The sequence below is a fragment of the Quercus lobata genome, chromosome 3 (genome assembly GCF_001633185.2).
Source record: "Quercus lobata isolate SW786 chromosome 3, ValleyOak3.0 Primary Assembly, whole genome shotgun sequence".
Classification (NCBI taxonomy): Eukaryota; Viridiplantae; Streptophyta; class Magnoliopsida; order Fagales; family Fagaceae; genus Quercus; species Quercus lobata.
Window position 1 is genome coordinate 3,922,790 of NC_044906.1, and position 17,753 is coordinate 3,940,542.

Sequence of the window (17,753 nt, forward strand, 5' to 3'; positions counted from 1 at the left end):
CATAAACTTTCTTTTCGAAAGAAATAGGCAAGTGAAGAAGCCGGAGAAACCACACCCACAAGCATGGAATTTGCTTTGGTGGGCTCCATTACTTCTATGATTTTTTTTTTTTTTTTTTTTTGAAGAAACTTACTTCTGTGAATTGAATACACATTATCCAAATTGTTCATATGTCCGCGTCGGTCCAATAAGCATACGAAAGCGTTTTGAATATAATTTTTCGGTCCTAATAATTCCTATGATCTATGTTAGAGATATATATTAGACATATTAGCCCAATGTAATAGGCCCATGCCCATTCCTACTTGTACTAGTATATATCTCTAACAAACAAACATCTCTACACAACAAAGAAGATTCTCACGTGCACATCACCATCAGAAGTCACATATGCTTGTCTGCTGGATCTAGACTCCATGGCATCTCGCAGCCACCACAGCTCACTGCTGAGTCCAAGATCCACAAACTCAAGCAAAGCCGTGACTTAACTTTTCAGATCTGTGCACATCAAGCCTTCGCCTGTCGAAACCGACACCACAGACGTGCTCCTCGGCCTCTCGCGACCAAAACCCAAAAATTCGGTCACCCAAAGCCTTGCCACGCGCCTCCACGCGCCGCAAAAGCCTCCGGAAAATTCCCACGTGCCGTCTCAGATTCATCACTTTCAGATCGTCTTCTTGGTACACGCGCCACCATGAAGGCCTCCTCATCCACTGATCTACTTGGCCTGAGAATCTGGTGGTCATACGCCGCAACACGCGCCACCTGGGTTTCTAGTTGCTCCTTCACGTGCCGGTGAACAGTGCACGCCCCTGCCACGCACCAACAATTCTGCTGATGTCATCTGACGTCATATGATGACGTCATTAATCCACGTCAGCAGCCACGCTACACACGCCACGCACGCCTAGTCCACGTCATCAGCGACACGTCATCAGCCACGTCAGCAGTGTCGTCTCGTCAGCACCACGTCACCTAGCTAACCGTTGACCCGGACCGACCCGACCCGGACCACCCGGATCTGACCCGTGAGAACTTTGACTGTTGACTTTGACTCTGGACCAGTTGATTTTGACTTTTTGCGTTGACTTTTGACCAGAAGTCAAAATTTCCAAAAAGGCCTATTTTACTCAGTTTTTCGCATAGATTCCGATTTTGGCCTTCGTTTCTTCATTTGAAGCTCCGAAATTGGACAATTGACACATTCTTCATTGTGGTTTCTTTAAAGGCATTCTTCAAGGCATCTCTAAGTGATCTTCTCATGCTTATCCAACCTCAAGCCTTCATCGAGATTCCGCCTTGAGTTTGAGGGAGGGTGTTAGAGATATATATTAGACATACTAGCCCAATGTAATAGGCCCAAGCCCATTCCTACTTGTACTAGTAGTCTAGGGTTTAGTCGCCTATATATACTCATGTTAGGGTTCATTGTAACACAAGAGGTTATTGTACTACACTCTCATACAATAAAGATGTAGCCCTTAAGGGATTCCTCCATGGATGTAGGCCGTCAAGGCTGAACCACGTAACCCTCGTGTTCTCAGTATTCCTCTTCTATGCTTCCTATTCCGCATCCACTCTAGCATACATAACAATCTATCTCATCTAACAATCTCCAACAGTAATTCTCTCTATCTCTCCGTTGTAAGAGAAATGGAGAGAGATGGCATGGAAGAAGGACTATTACAAAGTTCTACAAATTTCGAAGCACAGTCCAATACAGATGGTGGAGATATAACACCAACTGGTGCCTCTGCCACTGCCACACCTGTTGTTGTACTCAGCACCCTGGTCGCACTTTGTGGCTCATTCTGTACTGGCTGTGCTGTAAGTACCATAGCATAAAATTATAGTATACATCATGTTGTTGAACAAACTTTTTGTTTTTCCTCATGTAGTCCACTTTTTGCTATTTTCTTAAGCATCTACTTTTCTATTGTTTTTTTTTTTTTTGGGAGTCACCAACGTCCAGTACAACTGTCAAAGTCACCAACCTCCAGTGCTAACTGCTATCTACTATGGTGGGTTTCAGTGTTGGTCTTAAATAAGGTTCAGTAATGGTCCCAAGTTCTGAGAACGTTGGTTTTGAATTCAAACCTTTGAGTTCTTTTACAGATACTTTTTTTTTTTGAACGACACTCCAACCCTTACTACTTTTTACAATAATTGACAGTTCAAGATTTTTTAATTACACCACACAATTGACCTACCCTTATTTTTGTATCAATACCTCTGGGGACATTACCCTTTTCACAATTGTTGATATAACAAGTTGTGATAGGTGAATAATAAAGTAGTGTCAATAGGACAAGGATGTTATTTTAATCACAACTCATACCAAACGTTTTGAAAAATTATGGTAAGTAGAGGTGGGATTGGGGGGGTGGGGGTGGTGTTTTGTGGGGGGGGGGGGGGGGGGGAGTGCATTGTATTAACATGGGGCATGGAATCGTGAGGACCATCTTGCAAGACTTCTGTTTTTGAAGTAAAAGAGATTGGCTCAGGGCAAGGTTGGTAATGAGCAAAGGGACTATCTTGCTTCTTTGGGATGCACGGTATCAATAGGTCTATAGGGTGAGGTAGAATCTTGAGTAATAAATGTCTCACATATACGTGGAATCTAATTATATGGGTTTTTGATAATCTAACTATATGGGTTTTAAATACACTAGTCACAGACCCGCGCGTTGCGCGCGATTATTTTTTATGGTGATCTCATTATTATTATTATTATTATTATTATTATTATTTTGTAATTTGAACTAATTTAATGAAAAGTAATGTATTTCATAATCATATTTATCACAAAATAATTTTTTATTATTGTAGAATTGTTTTATTTAAAATTTGAAACCTTAATTCTACCATAGTTGGTTGACTAATTTTTACATCTCTAAGTCAATTAAACACGTTTTGCATGCTACATGTAAATCTTCTTTTCCATAAGGGTTGAAATAATGTGTGTAATATTTTTTTTCTATGGAAGTTAAAAAGAATAAAATTCACCTTGTCTTGATATTTTCTAAAAATTAAATTTGGAGATTCTCTTTCAATAATTGTGAAAATTCCAAGCAATAATTCAGAAGGTAATACATGTTACATGTTCATGCTTTGATTGTGTAATTGTATGATTGATTTGGGTTGTAATTTATAAGTTGAATATGGTAGTGTATATCTAAAAGGGTCTAACTATGTTATTTAGGATATTGAATATAGTGTTGTGTGTGATTTATAGAGTAGTAACGGTTGTAGTAATTAAAAATTGGTTTTTCATTGTCTTTTAAGTTAATAAAAACCTTACATCTAATTTTTTTTTTTTCAAAAAACCTTTACATATTTTTTTAACGCGAATCTTTACATATACCTTAATAAGTAAACCCTATACATTTCATTTTCTTAGATGCATAAAAAAAAGACATCTATTCCATAATAATAGTGGCTAATTAGTTTTTTTCATGTTCTCATTTATAACGTTTCTTACTATTGTCATATTTTACTGGCTATTGATTTTCATAATAGAGGCATTAAATGAGAGTTAAATTCTTCGAACCTTTGATTAGATTTTAAAAGTCATGGTGTGTGAAGAATATAAGCATTTAAGGACTTTTTTTTATTTTTTATTTTTAAATAATGTTAAATGAAATATCAAAAAAAAAAAATTTTGAAAATTTTCATCTTTATTTCTTATATATTTCTATTATTACTGAAAGAACGTTTTCCTTTTAGTTTTGATAATAAAATATGATTTTCTAGATTAAAGTTTGATTAGTTTCAAGTTAAAATTTTGTATGATTTTATTTAATTGTTGATTATATGATTTAATTAAGTGAATTTAACGATTTATTTATTTGCATTGTAAAGTTTATAATAACATTCGTAGGGTCATCTTTAATTAATTTTTTACTCCTTTAGCCGTTGGTCTCTTTGTTTTCCAATTGACGGTTACTAATTAATTTATTTAATTGACGTTTGATTTCTTTTACTAATCTCTTTATCTCCCTCTTTGTTAACATCCTATTGTTTTCCCAAATTTGATGATAATTCTAATGTACTAAATACGCATATTGTAACGTTTATTTTTATTTTTATTTTACTCCATTTTGCTGCCATGAAGTTAGTACATCCATAACTATTAGTTTATTATTTTATGATATGTTTGGTTTGATATTATTATTATTATAAATTTAGTGTTTCTAAAATAGCATGTGTTTTGTATTCTCTTTTTCTATTAATATATTGTAACGTTTTATGGGAATACTTTATAAGAAAATTGTTTATTCTTTTGTTTTTTTTTTAAATTGAGTGTTTCTAAATTGATATTTGTTTTGTATTTCATTTTTCCATTGATGCATTGTAACATTTCATGGGAAGACTTTATAAGAACAATTTTTATTTATTGAATAAAATATTATATGTTTAATTTTTTTTTTTAAAATGAGTCAAAATATAAATAATTATGATATGGAGGATGTTGCTAAATTTAAATGTTAAATAAAATAAGATGAGAATAAAATAATAAAAATGAAATGTATAGCAATAAACACCATATTATTTTAGTTATGCTAGGTAATAAAATAATATTATATTTTTATATACTATCTTTAAAATGCAATAATATAACATTTAACAACCAATGAGAATAAAAAAGATAACAACATAAAATATAAAACTAAATCGTATCAAGCTCGATTATTTGTCAATTCCAATTTTAGCAAACTAACTGACTTCTAGTAGTCTAAAACTGATTTATGCGATGCATTTGGTGGAGTTTTCAATACTGCATCAGTATGTTTTGATGGTCAACCTGTTACACTAAAATTAAAAAATATATATATACCAAAAATTGAAGGAAAATATATATATATATATATATATAGAGAGAGAGAGAGAGAGAGAGAGAGGGGCGGCTTGTGTGTGTGGAAAAATAGAAATTATGCATGGAATGAGAGGGAGAATGACATCTTATAGCATGAGGATAAGAATAAGAAGAGTAAAAAATAAAGGAAGATAAAAAGATAGAATAATATTAATATTGAGAGTAGTGGGGATATGAAAAGTTGAAATGGAATGAGAAAGGTTGAAAAAAGTTAAGGTAGAGAGTAGTGGGGATATGAAAGGTTAAAATGGAATTGAAAATTTAAAAATAATTAAGAATAATTAAAAATAAGATAAATTAAATATGATATTTTGATTGTAATATAATAGAGTTTTTAATTCACTTTAAATGTTAAAAAATTGTATAAAAAAATTGGAAAAAAATTGATAATGACATAGTTGCTGACGTGGCTTAATGGGAGCGTAGCAACATTAAATGCTACGCTTCAGCTTTTAGTAATATATTGATGTAACATGTGTATTAAGAGGAGTGTGATATAAACTCATTGCATAAGGTACTCTTTTGTGGTAATATAGGCCTACATGGGGCCTTAGCCACAGGATTTGCTGATTTTGTCTGGACAAATACTTGATCATTGACTTACAGATAGGATATTCATCACCTGCTGAATCTGGAATCCTAGAAGATTTGGACATATCTGTGGCAGCAGTAAGTACTAGTAATTTATTACCCTACTTTTTTCACTTATGTTTTATTTGTACATACATTTTCTTGGTTATGTTGTTTACTTGTATATATATTTTTATAGCTAAGGTAAAACTTAAACCTGTCATTTATTCTAATAATAGTACCACCCAAGCCAAAACAGAGGGGCATCATTCACTTCAACTTACTAAGTGCACCCTAATTTGTCAATATATTACAGGGAAAGTAAATATGTTGTGTGAATATATTTTTCAATGTGTGTTTTTTTATTTATTTATTAAAACCATAGCTTTTCTGCAAGTGTGAATATACATATATATTTTGTTTTGATAATTTGATAGTTAAGAAAAGAGAGATTTGAATCCTAAATGTTTTTGTCGGAAACATCAGGATGTGCTAATAGCGTTACAACACTCTTGGCATTACTAGTTACAACACTCTTGGCATTACTATATGTATATGTAAACATAATAATGAGAATATCAGTGTTTCTAAACATTCTTATGTGAATATTATGTATATTTTTCACAAATTTACACATATATGACCAATGAAAAACAAATTTAAATTGTTATGTATAGTGCTGCACAGATGCACGTGTATTTGTTCTTCACAACTTCATATTGAATTTCCTCTAGGTTTTACGTCTTTGATGAATTGTATGTATGGCCAAACTTTTTCTTTGTGCTGAACTTTACTGTAATGAAATGATAAATTTCTTTGTTTCAGTAGAATTCATTTTGTTGCCAATCAACTCTGTCATTTATCTTACATTTCTTCTGCCTTGTGCAGTATTCAGTTTTTGGTTCATCATTGACTATTGGAGGAGTGATTGGTGGGTTAGTAAGTGGAAGGATCGCAGACCTTTTTGGTCGGAAAGGTGTAAGTTTATTTTGCCACATTTTGTATCTTAAGGCTCACTGTAAACTTGTAAAGCTAAAAACTTTGTGTGTGTGTGTTTCTTGTTACTATTGTAATGCAGGCAATGTGGTTCTCTGAAATCTTCAGCTTGGTAGGGTGGCTCGCCATTGCATTTGGAAAGGTGTTCTCTCTTGTCCTTCATTCCAGTTATGCTGCATTTGATTGTCAATATGTTCAAGTAATAAGGCAAAACGGAAGTGGTGGAAAGGGTTGTAAGTTCTAACCAACTTCTATAACTTGTAATAACCCTAGAATCTTTTAGGAGCCTCAGGATTTATAATAAAAAACCTTCAATCAACAAATTGAGAAAAAATTAGGGAGTATTAAATAACTGAATATATTATTGATAGCTTTGCCTTGAAGGCTAGTAACTCCCTTTAGTTATGGTAACAATTCTACACTTAGTAAACACTGGACATATAGAAGATTAATTAAATTGATTTTCTAAGATGATAGTTAAATATTCTTGACTTTTACTCCCAATTCACCTTGTCTTGCATTTACTCAATGAAGTCACACGAAGCATCAGGATGTTATGGAAGGAACTATTCTTAGAATGACTTCCAACTCCAAACTAGTTTTGAAAAGAAAACCTTCTGATTATACCTAATATCTTACTTTTCTTTTTCTTTTTCAAGTTACTTCTATTTGTTATTTTCATGGAAGTTGTGGAAGGGCCAAGATATTATTCAAAATCAACATGAATCAGGTCAAGAGAATCACTCATTCTACATTATCTCTGCTGGGTTTCAATCACTAATGGAGTTCACTGTTTGATATAGAACGTTTGGTGGCTCGATCTTGGGAGACTTTCATTGGGAATTGGCATTGGAATTTTTTGCTATGTGGTAATTTTATCTGTGTTAACATTTGATGTATCTATTTAAAATACACAAAATAATGATCAAGTTCTTATGCATTGCAGAAGTAACACCTAAAAATCTTAGAGGACCATCTGCATCAGCTAACGAGGTATAATGAAATCATTGTGGCTTTAAACCAACCTCCAACTCATTGTTGACATACCAATGCTTTGTCAAGAGCGCAGTTGCTCCTAGCTTGTGGTGTTTCACTAATGTATTTCATCAGAAATATCATTACCTGGCGCGCCCTGGCATTAATTGGTAACTTGTTTCTTGGTCCTTCAATTGTAACTACACTATTTGATCTGAAGGGAAATCTCTTAAAACAATAAAATTGGTTTTATTTTCAAGTACTACTCCAAGTCTTGTACAACTAATGGGATTATTCTTCGTTCCAGAGTCTCCTAGATGGCTGGTGGGTCCAAATATCTTGATGGGAATGTAATTTATATGTTGTTTTAATTTTGTGACTAAAAAGAAGATGATTTATGCTTTAAACATGTTTTGTGGGCTTTTCAAAGTATACTTTCAAGAGAAAACATCAAAAGACTACTAATTTCTTTTTCTCTTTTGAGGTTTATTCTTTAAAGTGTGTTACATTAGAATGCAAAATGATGAGTATGAGTTCTGCTGCAGGCAAAAATTGGCAAAGAAATAGAGCTTCAAGCAGCTCTACAGCGTCTTAGGGGGAAGAATTCTGATATATCTCAAGAAGTGGCCGATATCAAAGTAACCTTTCAATTTTGTGCCTTTATGAAAGTGATTCTATTATGTAACCTCATCTTAAAGAAAAATTTTCTTATGTGCTATTGACCTTTAAGGCACAATGACGAGAAAAATTCAAACTTCACATGTACTCCCCTTTCACAGCATTATACAGAAACCTTTGAACAACACTCAAAAACAAGAATTTTGGACTTATTCCAGCGCAGATATTCTCAGTCACTGATTGTAAGCCTCAATCATTGTCACTTCGCTTTTTGTGGCTTGTCCAATCATTTAAGTAACATATTTTATTTAAATTTAGTTTAGGTTGGACTTGGGTTGATGTTACTGCAACAATTTGGAGGGCCCAATGCACTTGGTTATTATGCAGGCTCTATATTTGTAGATGCTGGTAAACTTACTGCTTCAAGAATTGTTTCCTGTATGATAATATATATTTGACTTTGGGGGTGGGAGAAGTATTCTGAAATCTGGTTTATTGTAGGTTTTTCAAAAAGTATTGGGACTACATCGCTGGCCATTGTGAAGGTACTTGGCTGATTATAATTGTGAGTAAATGCGGGATTCTTCTTAATACATTTCCCAAATATGCAACCATTCTTTTGCAGATTCCAGCAGGTATTGTGAGTGTAATCTTGATAGATAAATCAGGAAGACGACCACTTCTTATGGTGAGCATGACAGAGATTCAGCTTTTAATTCTATTTAGTTGTCATTGATGAGTTGATAACAATGAAGAATACCAATTCTTGCAGGTCTCTGCTGGTGGAATGTTCTTGAGTCGCTTGCTTTTAGGCTTGGCATTCTGCTTTCAGGTTTCTAGCAAAAATAAATAAATTTAGAGCTTATCTATCCACGGTTCTGTTTTCAGCTTATATGAATGATCATTGTTTTGAAGCTTTTATTATGAGCAGGACCTCAATCAGTTGAAGGGGCTCACTCCCATTTTGGCACTAATTGGGATGCTGGTAATACAATTTACCAAAATCTTGATTTTCCCCCTTCTTTTCATTGGAAAAAAAAAAAGAAAAAAGTTTTCTAAATTTAATTTCACACATTCCATCTCATTTATGCTTCAATGATCAATTAGAATGTCAGAGTTTGTAGGTTGTTTGAAGGGTTATTGGTACTTGTAGTTCTGAGTTTAGTTTGGAAGGAGATCACTCCATTGTTTTTTGGTGCTAATTGGCATAGTCCCTGTACAAACTACAAAAGACACTGTTTCCTTGCTCACATTTTATCCTTTTTATGATGAAACTAGAATTTAGAATGTGTGACAAAATTGAAGGCCGCACTACACTCTGAAATCTTTAGAACTCAAAGCCTTCTTATCACCAATTGCTCCAAATATATTATCACCGCAAACTTGGCATTGTTTATGTCTCTTTTCCTTCCCAATCCTTAAAAGCAACAAAGGGGTGTAACTGTTCTATTTTACTTAAATTCTGGACTGCAGTTTACATACCGCTACATCAAATTGATATGCACGATTTTGACTGGTTAGGCTAATAATCCATGCAGGGGGAAAGTGTCTTTTTCACATTAGGCATGTCAGGATTACCATGGGTTATAATGGCAGAGGTGTGTAACTTATTGAACTCTCAATCCTATTGAAATTTTCTTGACAGGAATTTTGCATAAACAAGCTGCTTTATTGCTTTAATTCAAGGATGAATTTCCATTTTAGATATTCCCTATAAATGTCAAGGGCACAGCTGGAAGCCTTGTGACTACTACGAAATGGGGCTCTTCTTGGATTGTTACATACACATTCAATTTTATGATGGAATGGAGTAAACCAGGTAATTATTTTTACACTTTCAATGTTGTGATGGAATGGATTATTTTAAGACACCTTCAAGTTTACTTAACAGTTTCCTGCTCTCTGTCTCTTGTAACTATACGTGAATGTTTTGGCCATCCCTACATTAGGAACATTTTTCGCGTACGCAGTCATTTGCGGTTTGACTCTTTTGTTCATTGCAAAACTGGTACCAGAGACCAAGGGAGAGCTCTGGAGGAAATACAAGCATCAATTACCCATTTGCAATAGGATAAGGTCCAAGTAACAGTAGTAAATGAGTCTCATATTAACACATTGTCACATAAAGTGTATTATAATTTGTGTGTTCTTCCTAGCAGATGGGAGGGAAAAATAAATGTTTGAAACTTTTGGAAGATACCAGTTTAAAGTTTTGTTTTGAATGATCAATTCCCCCCCCCCCCCCCTCCTTTCCCTTTTGGTATGTGTGAAAGGATACAAGGATTAAAATGCAAGCATAAAGAATACAGTGACATTGGCCTAGGGGACTAGTGCCATAAACTGAATGCAAGCATGTAGTCATAGAATAAAAAGGTTGGAATCTAAAAATATTGACAAAGAGAATGCAAGAAGTAATAGATTCCTTGTGCCAAATTATGGACCCTAGGAGAAATTTCTTCGAAGCATATAAAATATACGAGAGTTCTAACAGTAATGAAGGAATCAAGAGCTTTACTCAGCCACAGAGAGATGCGGATCATGAATCTACTGTGTGATGTTGACAATAACATGAGTCATGAGCCCGTTTTGCAAATTAGCAAGACTTGGGCCTTAAGTCCATTATGTGTAGTCAAGATTAATAATATGCTGAGAGCCCAATTTATATTGAAGAGAAAATATAGGTCATTGGTCCAATCTGTGAAGTCAAGGAGTAACAAGAAATTATGTGGTCCGTGGACCTGTTATGCGATATAGAGAGGATGCCGATCAATGGGCCCATTCCGTGTGGTTGTATAAACTGTGGGACTCTTTTGGGCTTGATATGAATTTGATCCAAGACCCATTATTTTTGCTTATGTAAAGCAATAGTGCAATACTGATGTGGCATGGGTAAACCGTTAACCTAATAAAAGTGTGCAATGTGACTTGAGCAAAAAACAAGCCTAAACAATAATGAAATTTAATCTTTAATTTAATCAATGACATAAAGTGAGAGGGCCTTTTTTTTCTTTTTTGAGGAAAATAAGATGAGAGAACCTAATTAGCCTACTTCGAATTATTTTATATAATTCTTGTCCGAAGTTCTAACGATAAAACTAGATATAATTCCTTCTCTAACTTTTTCTAAATAAAAAGAAAAAATAGACAAGACAAAACAGAAATGCTTTTAGTTATCAACAAGACAAAGCTTCTTTTGAGTAAAGTTGTCGCAGACAAGTTATACAAGGCAGCAACTCACCCTTGATTAGCCTCAAGGCTTTTTATGGAATGAAAATCAACATCCTCTGAATTGAATTATTGGGTCCGATGGCATTGTTTTCCTTTTGAAAGAGAACCTTAACCTTTTAACCACTTCAACAAGTACTTGTACTTGTACAAGAGAAGCCACAAGCACAAGCACAAGCATAGCATATTAGCACATGAATATGATATGAAAGTCTCACACTAATAAATGCCATCTGTTTCAGCTGTCATTCTCCAACCAGGCCATAAATGCCATCTGCTTCAGCTGTCATTCCCCAACCAGGCCTTTCTCTTTCACTCAAAAAAAAAAAAAAAAAAAAAAAAATGCAAACTAACAAAACCCCAAACCAGGCTTTATCTCTCTCTCTTGACACATTAAAAATAGTTTTATCATCTTCCAAGAGAAATGGAGAGATGGTATGGAAGGACTATCCACAAAGTTGTACAAATTCTTTATCTTGTTCACATCCACTATTTCACAGACATATCTACAATTGATGTAGGAATGTCTTCATTTTTTAACATGCGAAAAAAGAGATGAGAATTAGTTGATGTGTGAGAATTAAAACCCATAAAATGTGACAATGAGTTGGCGAGAATTGTACTATTGTCAGCAATGACATTTGTTATGATGGTTATAAAGTTGTGACTACAAAAATTGTCCTCTCTATAAATTTCACAAATGCCAAATGATGGAAAAATAATTGCTCAAACTAGAATTTTAAACTAATTTCTACCAAATATTTATAATAAGCTTAGTTTTTCCTCCCATCTATTAGGAAGAAATTCTCCAATTTTGATACACTTTAAACCACATTTACTTCACCATTATCATCCCAACTTTTCCAATTAGAGAAAATGGTTCATTAATGCTTGTATTTCTTCCAGAGTTCGCCCCTTTGTCTCTGGTACCCCTTTGTCTCTGGTACCAGTTTCGCAATGAATAGAACAGTCAAGCCACAAATAGCAGAGTAGAAGAAAAATGTTCCCAGTGTAGCGTAGCAAAAATATTTACATATGATTAGAGAGAAGAGAGGAGGAAAGTTTTAATAAAATTGGAAGTGATTGTAACAAAATTTTTTTTTTTTTAAAATGAAGTGTATAAAAATCATTTCCATAACAAAGTGAGTGTATAAACAATTACCTGCTGTACTCCATTCCACCATAAAATTAAAAGAATATGAAACAATCCAAGCAGAGAAGCAATTGACTCAAGTCACAAGGCTTCCACCTGTACCCTTGACATTTATGGGGAATATCTGAAATGTAAATGCATCCTCGAATTAGAGTTATATACATGCCGAACCCTGCCTATTTATGCAAAATTCCTATTAATAAATCAATTCATAATTCAATAAATGATATACCTCTGACATTATAACACAAGGTAACCCTCCCATGCCTAATGAGTAAGTCACACAATCAACCTGCATGGATCATTAGCCAGTTAATCACAGGCATCTGAATTTGGTATGCAAAACCTCATCCCAATATTGAAGTAAAAAAGAACACTAAACACCCCTTTGTTGCTTTTAAAGGATTTGATAGGATAAGAAACATAAGAAAGTGCATAGTTTGAGCATATTATAAATTGCAGCAATAGCTGATAAAAAGGCCTTTTGAGTCCTAAAGATTAGAGCAAAGTTTTAAGCTTAGAATACCATAAGCCCTTAAAATCTTTCAAATTCTAATTTGTAGTTGAAGCATTGATTGTAAAGAATCTGAGATATTCAACAAAGAAGTTTTTATTCCCTTCCTTGAGAAAGGGAACCACGACTTTTGGTAGTTTGTAATTGCCAATGAACCAATTAGCATTACCAATAAAAAATTTAGCAGTAATATTGTTGCGAGCTTCTTGAAAACTAAGCCATGAATTTCCAATTACTAAAGGCCCTTCAAACATCCAACCACCACCAACATTCTATTTGATCATTGAAGTGTAATATGATAAATTAGATTTAGAAATGTCTAGTTTTCTCTGGAGAAGGCAAAATTCATATTTCAGGCTATGTTTTATTACCAAGATCCCAATCAGCACCAAGATGGGAGTGAGCTCCTTCAACAAATGGAGGTCCTGCTCATGACAGAAGATCCTTCATTTAGGTGGAAATCAGAACCACAGACAGAGAAGCTTTGAATTTATTTTCGAAAGAAACCTGAAAGAAGAATGCCAAGCCTACAAGGAAGCTACTTAAGCACATTCCAGCAGCAGAGACCTGCAAGAGTTAGCAAACTTTAATGCAATGGACTAAACTATATACCATAAACTTAAAGTTGATTTTGTGATGTCCTCACCATAAGAAGTGGCCATCTTCCTAATTTATCTGTCAAGACTACACTAAAGGCAGTAGCCGGAATCTGTAAAAAGATTGTTTACATGGTTTGTTATATGTATCAAGCAAAATCCTATATCCACTCAAACTTAAGGTTAGCCAAGTACCTGGATAATTGCCATTGATATAGTCCCAATGCTGCTTGAAAAACCTACCATAAACCATAGGTAATAGTCATAATTTATTCATTTGTTAATATTAGCATTTTTTTTACATGAAACATTTCTTAATTCTATTAATTTACCAGCATTTACAAATATAGAGCCTGCATAATATGCAATTGTGGTGGCCCCTCCAAATTGTTGCAATGCCATCAACCCAAGTCCAACCTAAACAAATTTAAATAAAACAAATAAAAAGATTGGACAAGCTATGAAACATAAAGGTTCCACAATGAGTGAGGCTTACAATGAGGGAATGAACATATCTCTTCTGGAATAAGTCTAGAATGCTAGATTTTGAGTGCTGTTGAAGTTGAAAGTTTTCTGTATAATCCTATGGGAAGGCAAGAAGTTGATAAACATTACAAATAAGAAATGTTTTCCCCTAGTTAAGATTATAACATAGGTACACATTCATAAAATCATGTAGTTGGAAGGTTACCACGATCTCTGCTGCTTCTTGGGAAATATCCACATTCTTTCCCCTAAGAAGCTGTAACGAAGCTTGAAGCTCTTTTTCTTTACCAAGTTTTGCCTGCAGAGAAGTTGTACTCATCACTTCAACACTCTAATGGCTGGTCACTTTTTCTTTACAGAAAAAACTAAATAAAAGTTTTGATGTGCTTTGTCCTGAAAGCATCCCAAAAGCTGAAACTGATAGGAAGGAGTGAATTTAGTCACTTAACATTGTTCTAACAAGTTGAAGAAGCCATGAAAACCATTTTAAAAGCATGCATTCTCTATTTCTTCACACAAGCATAATGTTTCTCACCAGCCATCTAGGAGACTCTGGAACAAAGAATAATCCCACAAATTGTAACAGAGATGGAGTGGCACCTGAAAATAACAAATTCAATTAGAATAGAACTTATCTTTTAAGAAGTTATTGTATGGTAAAGTTATGCCAAGAAAGATTTATACCAATTAAAGCCAAGGTGTGCCAGTTAACAGCATTTCCAATGAAAAACATTAGTGAAAGGCCGGAACATAAAATCAACTGCACACATAACAAAAGACAAGTATATGACAATTGTTAAAAAAAAAAAAAAAAAAAAAAAAAAAAGAAGAAGAAGATAAGTATATGACAAGTTGTCACAAACAAGTCATACAAGGCAGCAACTCACCCTTGATTAGCCTCTAGGCTTTTCATGGAATGAAAATCAACATCCTCTGAATTGAATTATTGGGTCTGATGGCATTGTTTTCCTTTTGAAAGAGAACCCTAACCTGTTAACCACTTCAACAAGTACTTGCACTTGTACAAGAGAAGCCACAACCACAAGCATAGCATATTAGCATATGAATATAATATGAAAGTCTCACACTAATAAATGCCATCTGTTTCAGCCGTTATTCTCCAACCAGGCCTTTCTCTTTCACTCAAAAAAAAAAAAAAAAAAAAAAAAAAAAAAAGCAAACAAGCAAACCCCAAACCAGGCTTTATCTCTCTCTCATGACACATAAAAATAGTTTTATCATCTTCCAAGAGAAATGGAGAGAGATGGTATGGAAGGACCATTACAAAGTTGTACAAATTCTTTCTCATACTTTTTCACATCCACTATTTCACACATATCCACAATTGATGCAAGAACGTTTACATTTTTTAACACGTGAAAAAAGAGATGAGAATTAGTTGATGTGTGAGAATCAAAATCCATAAAAATGTGACAATGAGTTGGCGAGGATTGTACTATTGTCAGCAATGGCATTTGTTATGATGGTTATAAAGTTGCAACAACAAAAATTGTCCTCTCTATAAATTTCACAGATGCCAAATGATGGATATATAATTGCTCAAACTAGAATTTTAAACTGATTTCTTCCAAATATTTATAATAAGCTTAGTTTTTCCTCCCATCTCTTAGGACCCTTGACATTTATGGGGAATATTCATCCTCAAATTAGTGTTATATACATGCCAAACCCTGTCTGTTTATGCAAAATTCCTTTTAATAAATCAATTCACAATTCAGTAAATGACATACCTCTGACATTATATCACAAGGTAATCCTCCCAAGCCTAATGAGTAAGTCACACAATTAGCCTGCATGGATCATTAGCCAGTCAATCACATGCACCTAAATTTGATATACAAAACCTCAGCCCAGTATTGAAGTGAAGAAGAACACTAAACACCCCTTTGTTGCTTTTTAAGGATTTGAAAGGACAAGAAACATAGGAAAGTGCATAGTTTGAGCATGTTATAAATTGCAACAATAGCTGATAAAAAGGCTTTTTGAGTCCTGAAGATTTGAGCAATTTTTAAGCTTAGAATACCATAAGCCCCTTAAATCTTTCAAACTCTAATTTGTAGTTGAAGTATTGATTGAATTGAATCTGAAATATTCAACTAGGAAATTTTTAGTTCTTTTATAGAGAAGGGGAACCACGTCTTTTGGTAGTTTGTAATTGCCAACAAACCAATTAGCACTGCCAATTTAAAAATTAGTAGTAATATTGTTGTGAGCTTCTTGAAATCTAAGACATGATTTTCCAATTACCGCAGACCCTTCAGAAACCCAACCACCAACATTCTATTTGATCATTGAAGTGTAAATGAGACAGAATATGAGAAATTAGGTTTAGAAACGTCTAGTTTTTTTCTAGAGAAGGTAAAATTTATATTTTCAGGTTATGTTTTATTACCAGGATCCCAATTAGCACCAAGATGGAGTGAGCTCCTTCAACCAATAGATGTATTGTTCATAACAGAAGTTTTTAAGACAATGATCATTCATTTAGGTGGAAAACAGAATGACAGACAGAGAAGCTTTGAATTTGTTTTAAAAAAGAAACCTGAAAGAAGAATGCCATGCCTTCAAGGAAGCTACTTAAGCACATTCCAACAGCAGAGACCTGCAAGAGTTAGCAGACTTTATTGCAATCAACTTAAATATACACCATAGACTTAAAGTTGATTTTGTGAAGTCATCACCATAAGAAGTGGCCGTCTTCCTGATTTATCTGTCAACATTACATTTAAGGCAGTAGCTAGAATCTGTAAAAAGATAGTTTACATGGTTTGTTATATGTATCAAGCTGAATTCTATATCCACTAAAATTTAAGGTGAGCCAAGTACCTGGATAATTGCCATTGATAAAGTCCCAATGCTGCTTGTAAAACCTACTAGAAACCAGAGGTAATACTCAAGAATTATTCATTTGTTAATATTAGCATTTTTTTACATGGAACAATTCTTAATACTATTAATTTACCAGCTTCTGCGAATATAGATCTTGCATAATATGTAATTGTGGTTGCCTCTCAAAATTGTTGCAATACCATCAACCCTAGTCCAGTCTAATCGAATTTAAATAAAACATATAAAATGATTAGACTAGCCATGAAAAGTAAAGGTTCCATGATGAGTGGGGCTTACAATGAGGGATGAACTTATCTCTTCTCGAATAAGTCTAGAATGCTAGATTTTGAGTGCTGCTGAAAGTTTTCTGTATAATCTTATGGAAAGGAAAGAAGTTGATAAACATAACAAATAAGAAAGATTTTCCCCTAGCTAAGGTTATAACATAGCCACAGTGTCATAAAATCATGTAGTTGGAAGGTTACCATGATCTTTACTGCTTCTTGAGAAATATCTGCATTCTTTCCCCTAAGACGCTGTAAAGAAGCTTGAAGCTCTTTTTCTTAACCAAGTTTTCCCTGCAGAGAAGTTGTGCTCATTATTTCGGAATTCTAATGCCTGCTTATTTTTCTTTTCCTTTTTACAGAGTTAACTAAAGAACAGAAGTAGAAGTTTAAATGTTTATCCTAAAAGCATCCCAATAGCTTAAACTAATAGGAAAGGATAAATTTATTCACTTATCAGCTTGAAGAAGCCATGAAAACCACATTAAAGCATCCATTGTATTCTATTTCATCACACAAGAAAAACACTTTAGCCTATAACCTTTCTCACTAGGAGACTCGGGAACAAAGAACAATCCCACAAGTCGTATTAGAGATAGAATGGCACCTG

General features: G+C 33.9%; 1 protein-coding gene and 1 pseudogene across 2 annotated transcripts; one reads left to right on the forward strand and one right to left on the reverse strand.

Annotated features, from left to right (window-relative positions):
- Positions 1-1,606: 1,606 nt before the first annotated feature.
- LOC115981831 lies at positions 1,607-10,264 on the forward strand (annotated as a pseudogene).
- A 1,728-nt stretch (positions 10,265-11,992) lies between these two features.
- LOC115981829 (sugar transporter ERD6-like 17) lies at positions 11,993-16,740 on the reverse strand. 2 transcript variants are annotated; one of them, XM_031104213.1, is made up of 16 exons: positions 16,712-16,740; positions 16,573-16,632; positions 15,761-15,820; positions 14,897-15,027; positions 14,694-14,769; positions 14,545-14,609; positions 14,215-14,307; positions 14,020-14,106; positions 13,856-13,940; positions 13,719-13,762; positions 13,574-13,636; positions 13,435-13,494; positions 13,299-13,352; positions 12,646-12,705; positions 12,423-12,537; positions 11,993-12,200 (listed from the first exon to the last, which is right to left on the reverse strand). In XM_031104213.1, exons 5-15 carry the CDS (start codon positions 14,740-14,742, stop codon positions 12,490-12,492), a joined length of 708 nt encoding a protein of 235 aa, XP_030960073.1. In that variant the 5' UTR covers positions 14,743-14,769; positions 14,897-15,027; positions 15,761-15,820; positions 16,573-16,632; positions 16,712-16,740; the 3' UTR covers positions 11,993-12,200; positions 12,423-12,489. The 2 variants fall into 2 exon arrangements, with proteins under 2 accessions (XP_030960073.1, XP_030960072.1); XM_031104212.1 differs by having other exon boundaries at positions 11,993-12,266.
- Between the last annotated feature and the right edge of the window lie 1,013 nt (positions 16,741-17,753).

What these genes read in the sequence shown, in the direction of transcription:
- LOC115981829 (XM_031104213.1), bottom strand. Translation starts at nt 14,742, where the DNA reads ATGTTTTTCATTGGAAATGCTGTTAACTGGCACACCTTGGCTTTAATT. An exon ending in CTCTATATTTGTAAATGCTG is followed by an intron (nt 13,763 to 13,855) that starts GTAAATTAATAG and finishes GGTTTATGGTAG; the next exon opens with GTTTTTCAAGCAGCATTGGG. An exon ending in TATCAATGGCAATTATCCAG is followed by an intron (nt 13,637 to 13,718) that starts GTACTTGGCTAA and finishes ATCTTTTTACAG; the next exon opens with ATTCCGGCTACTGCCTTTAG.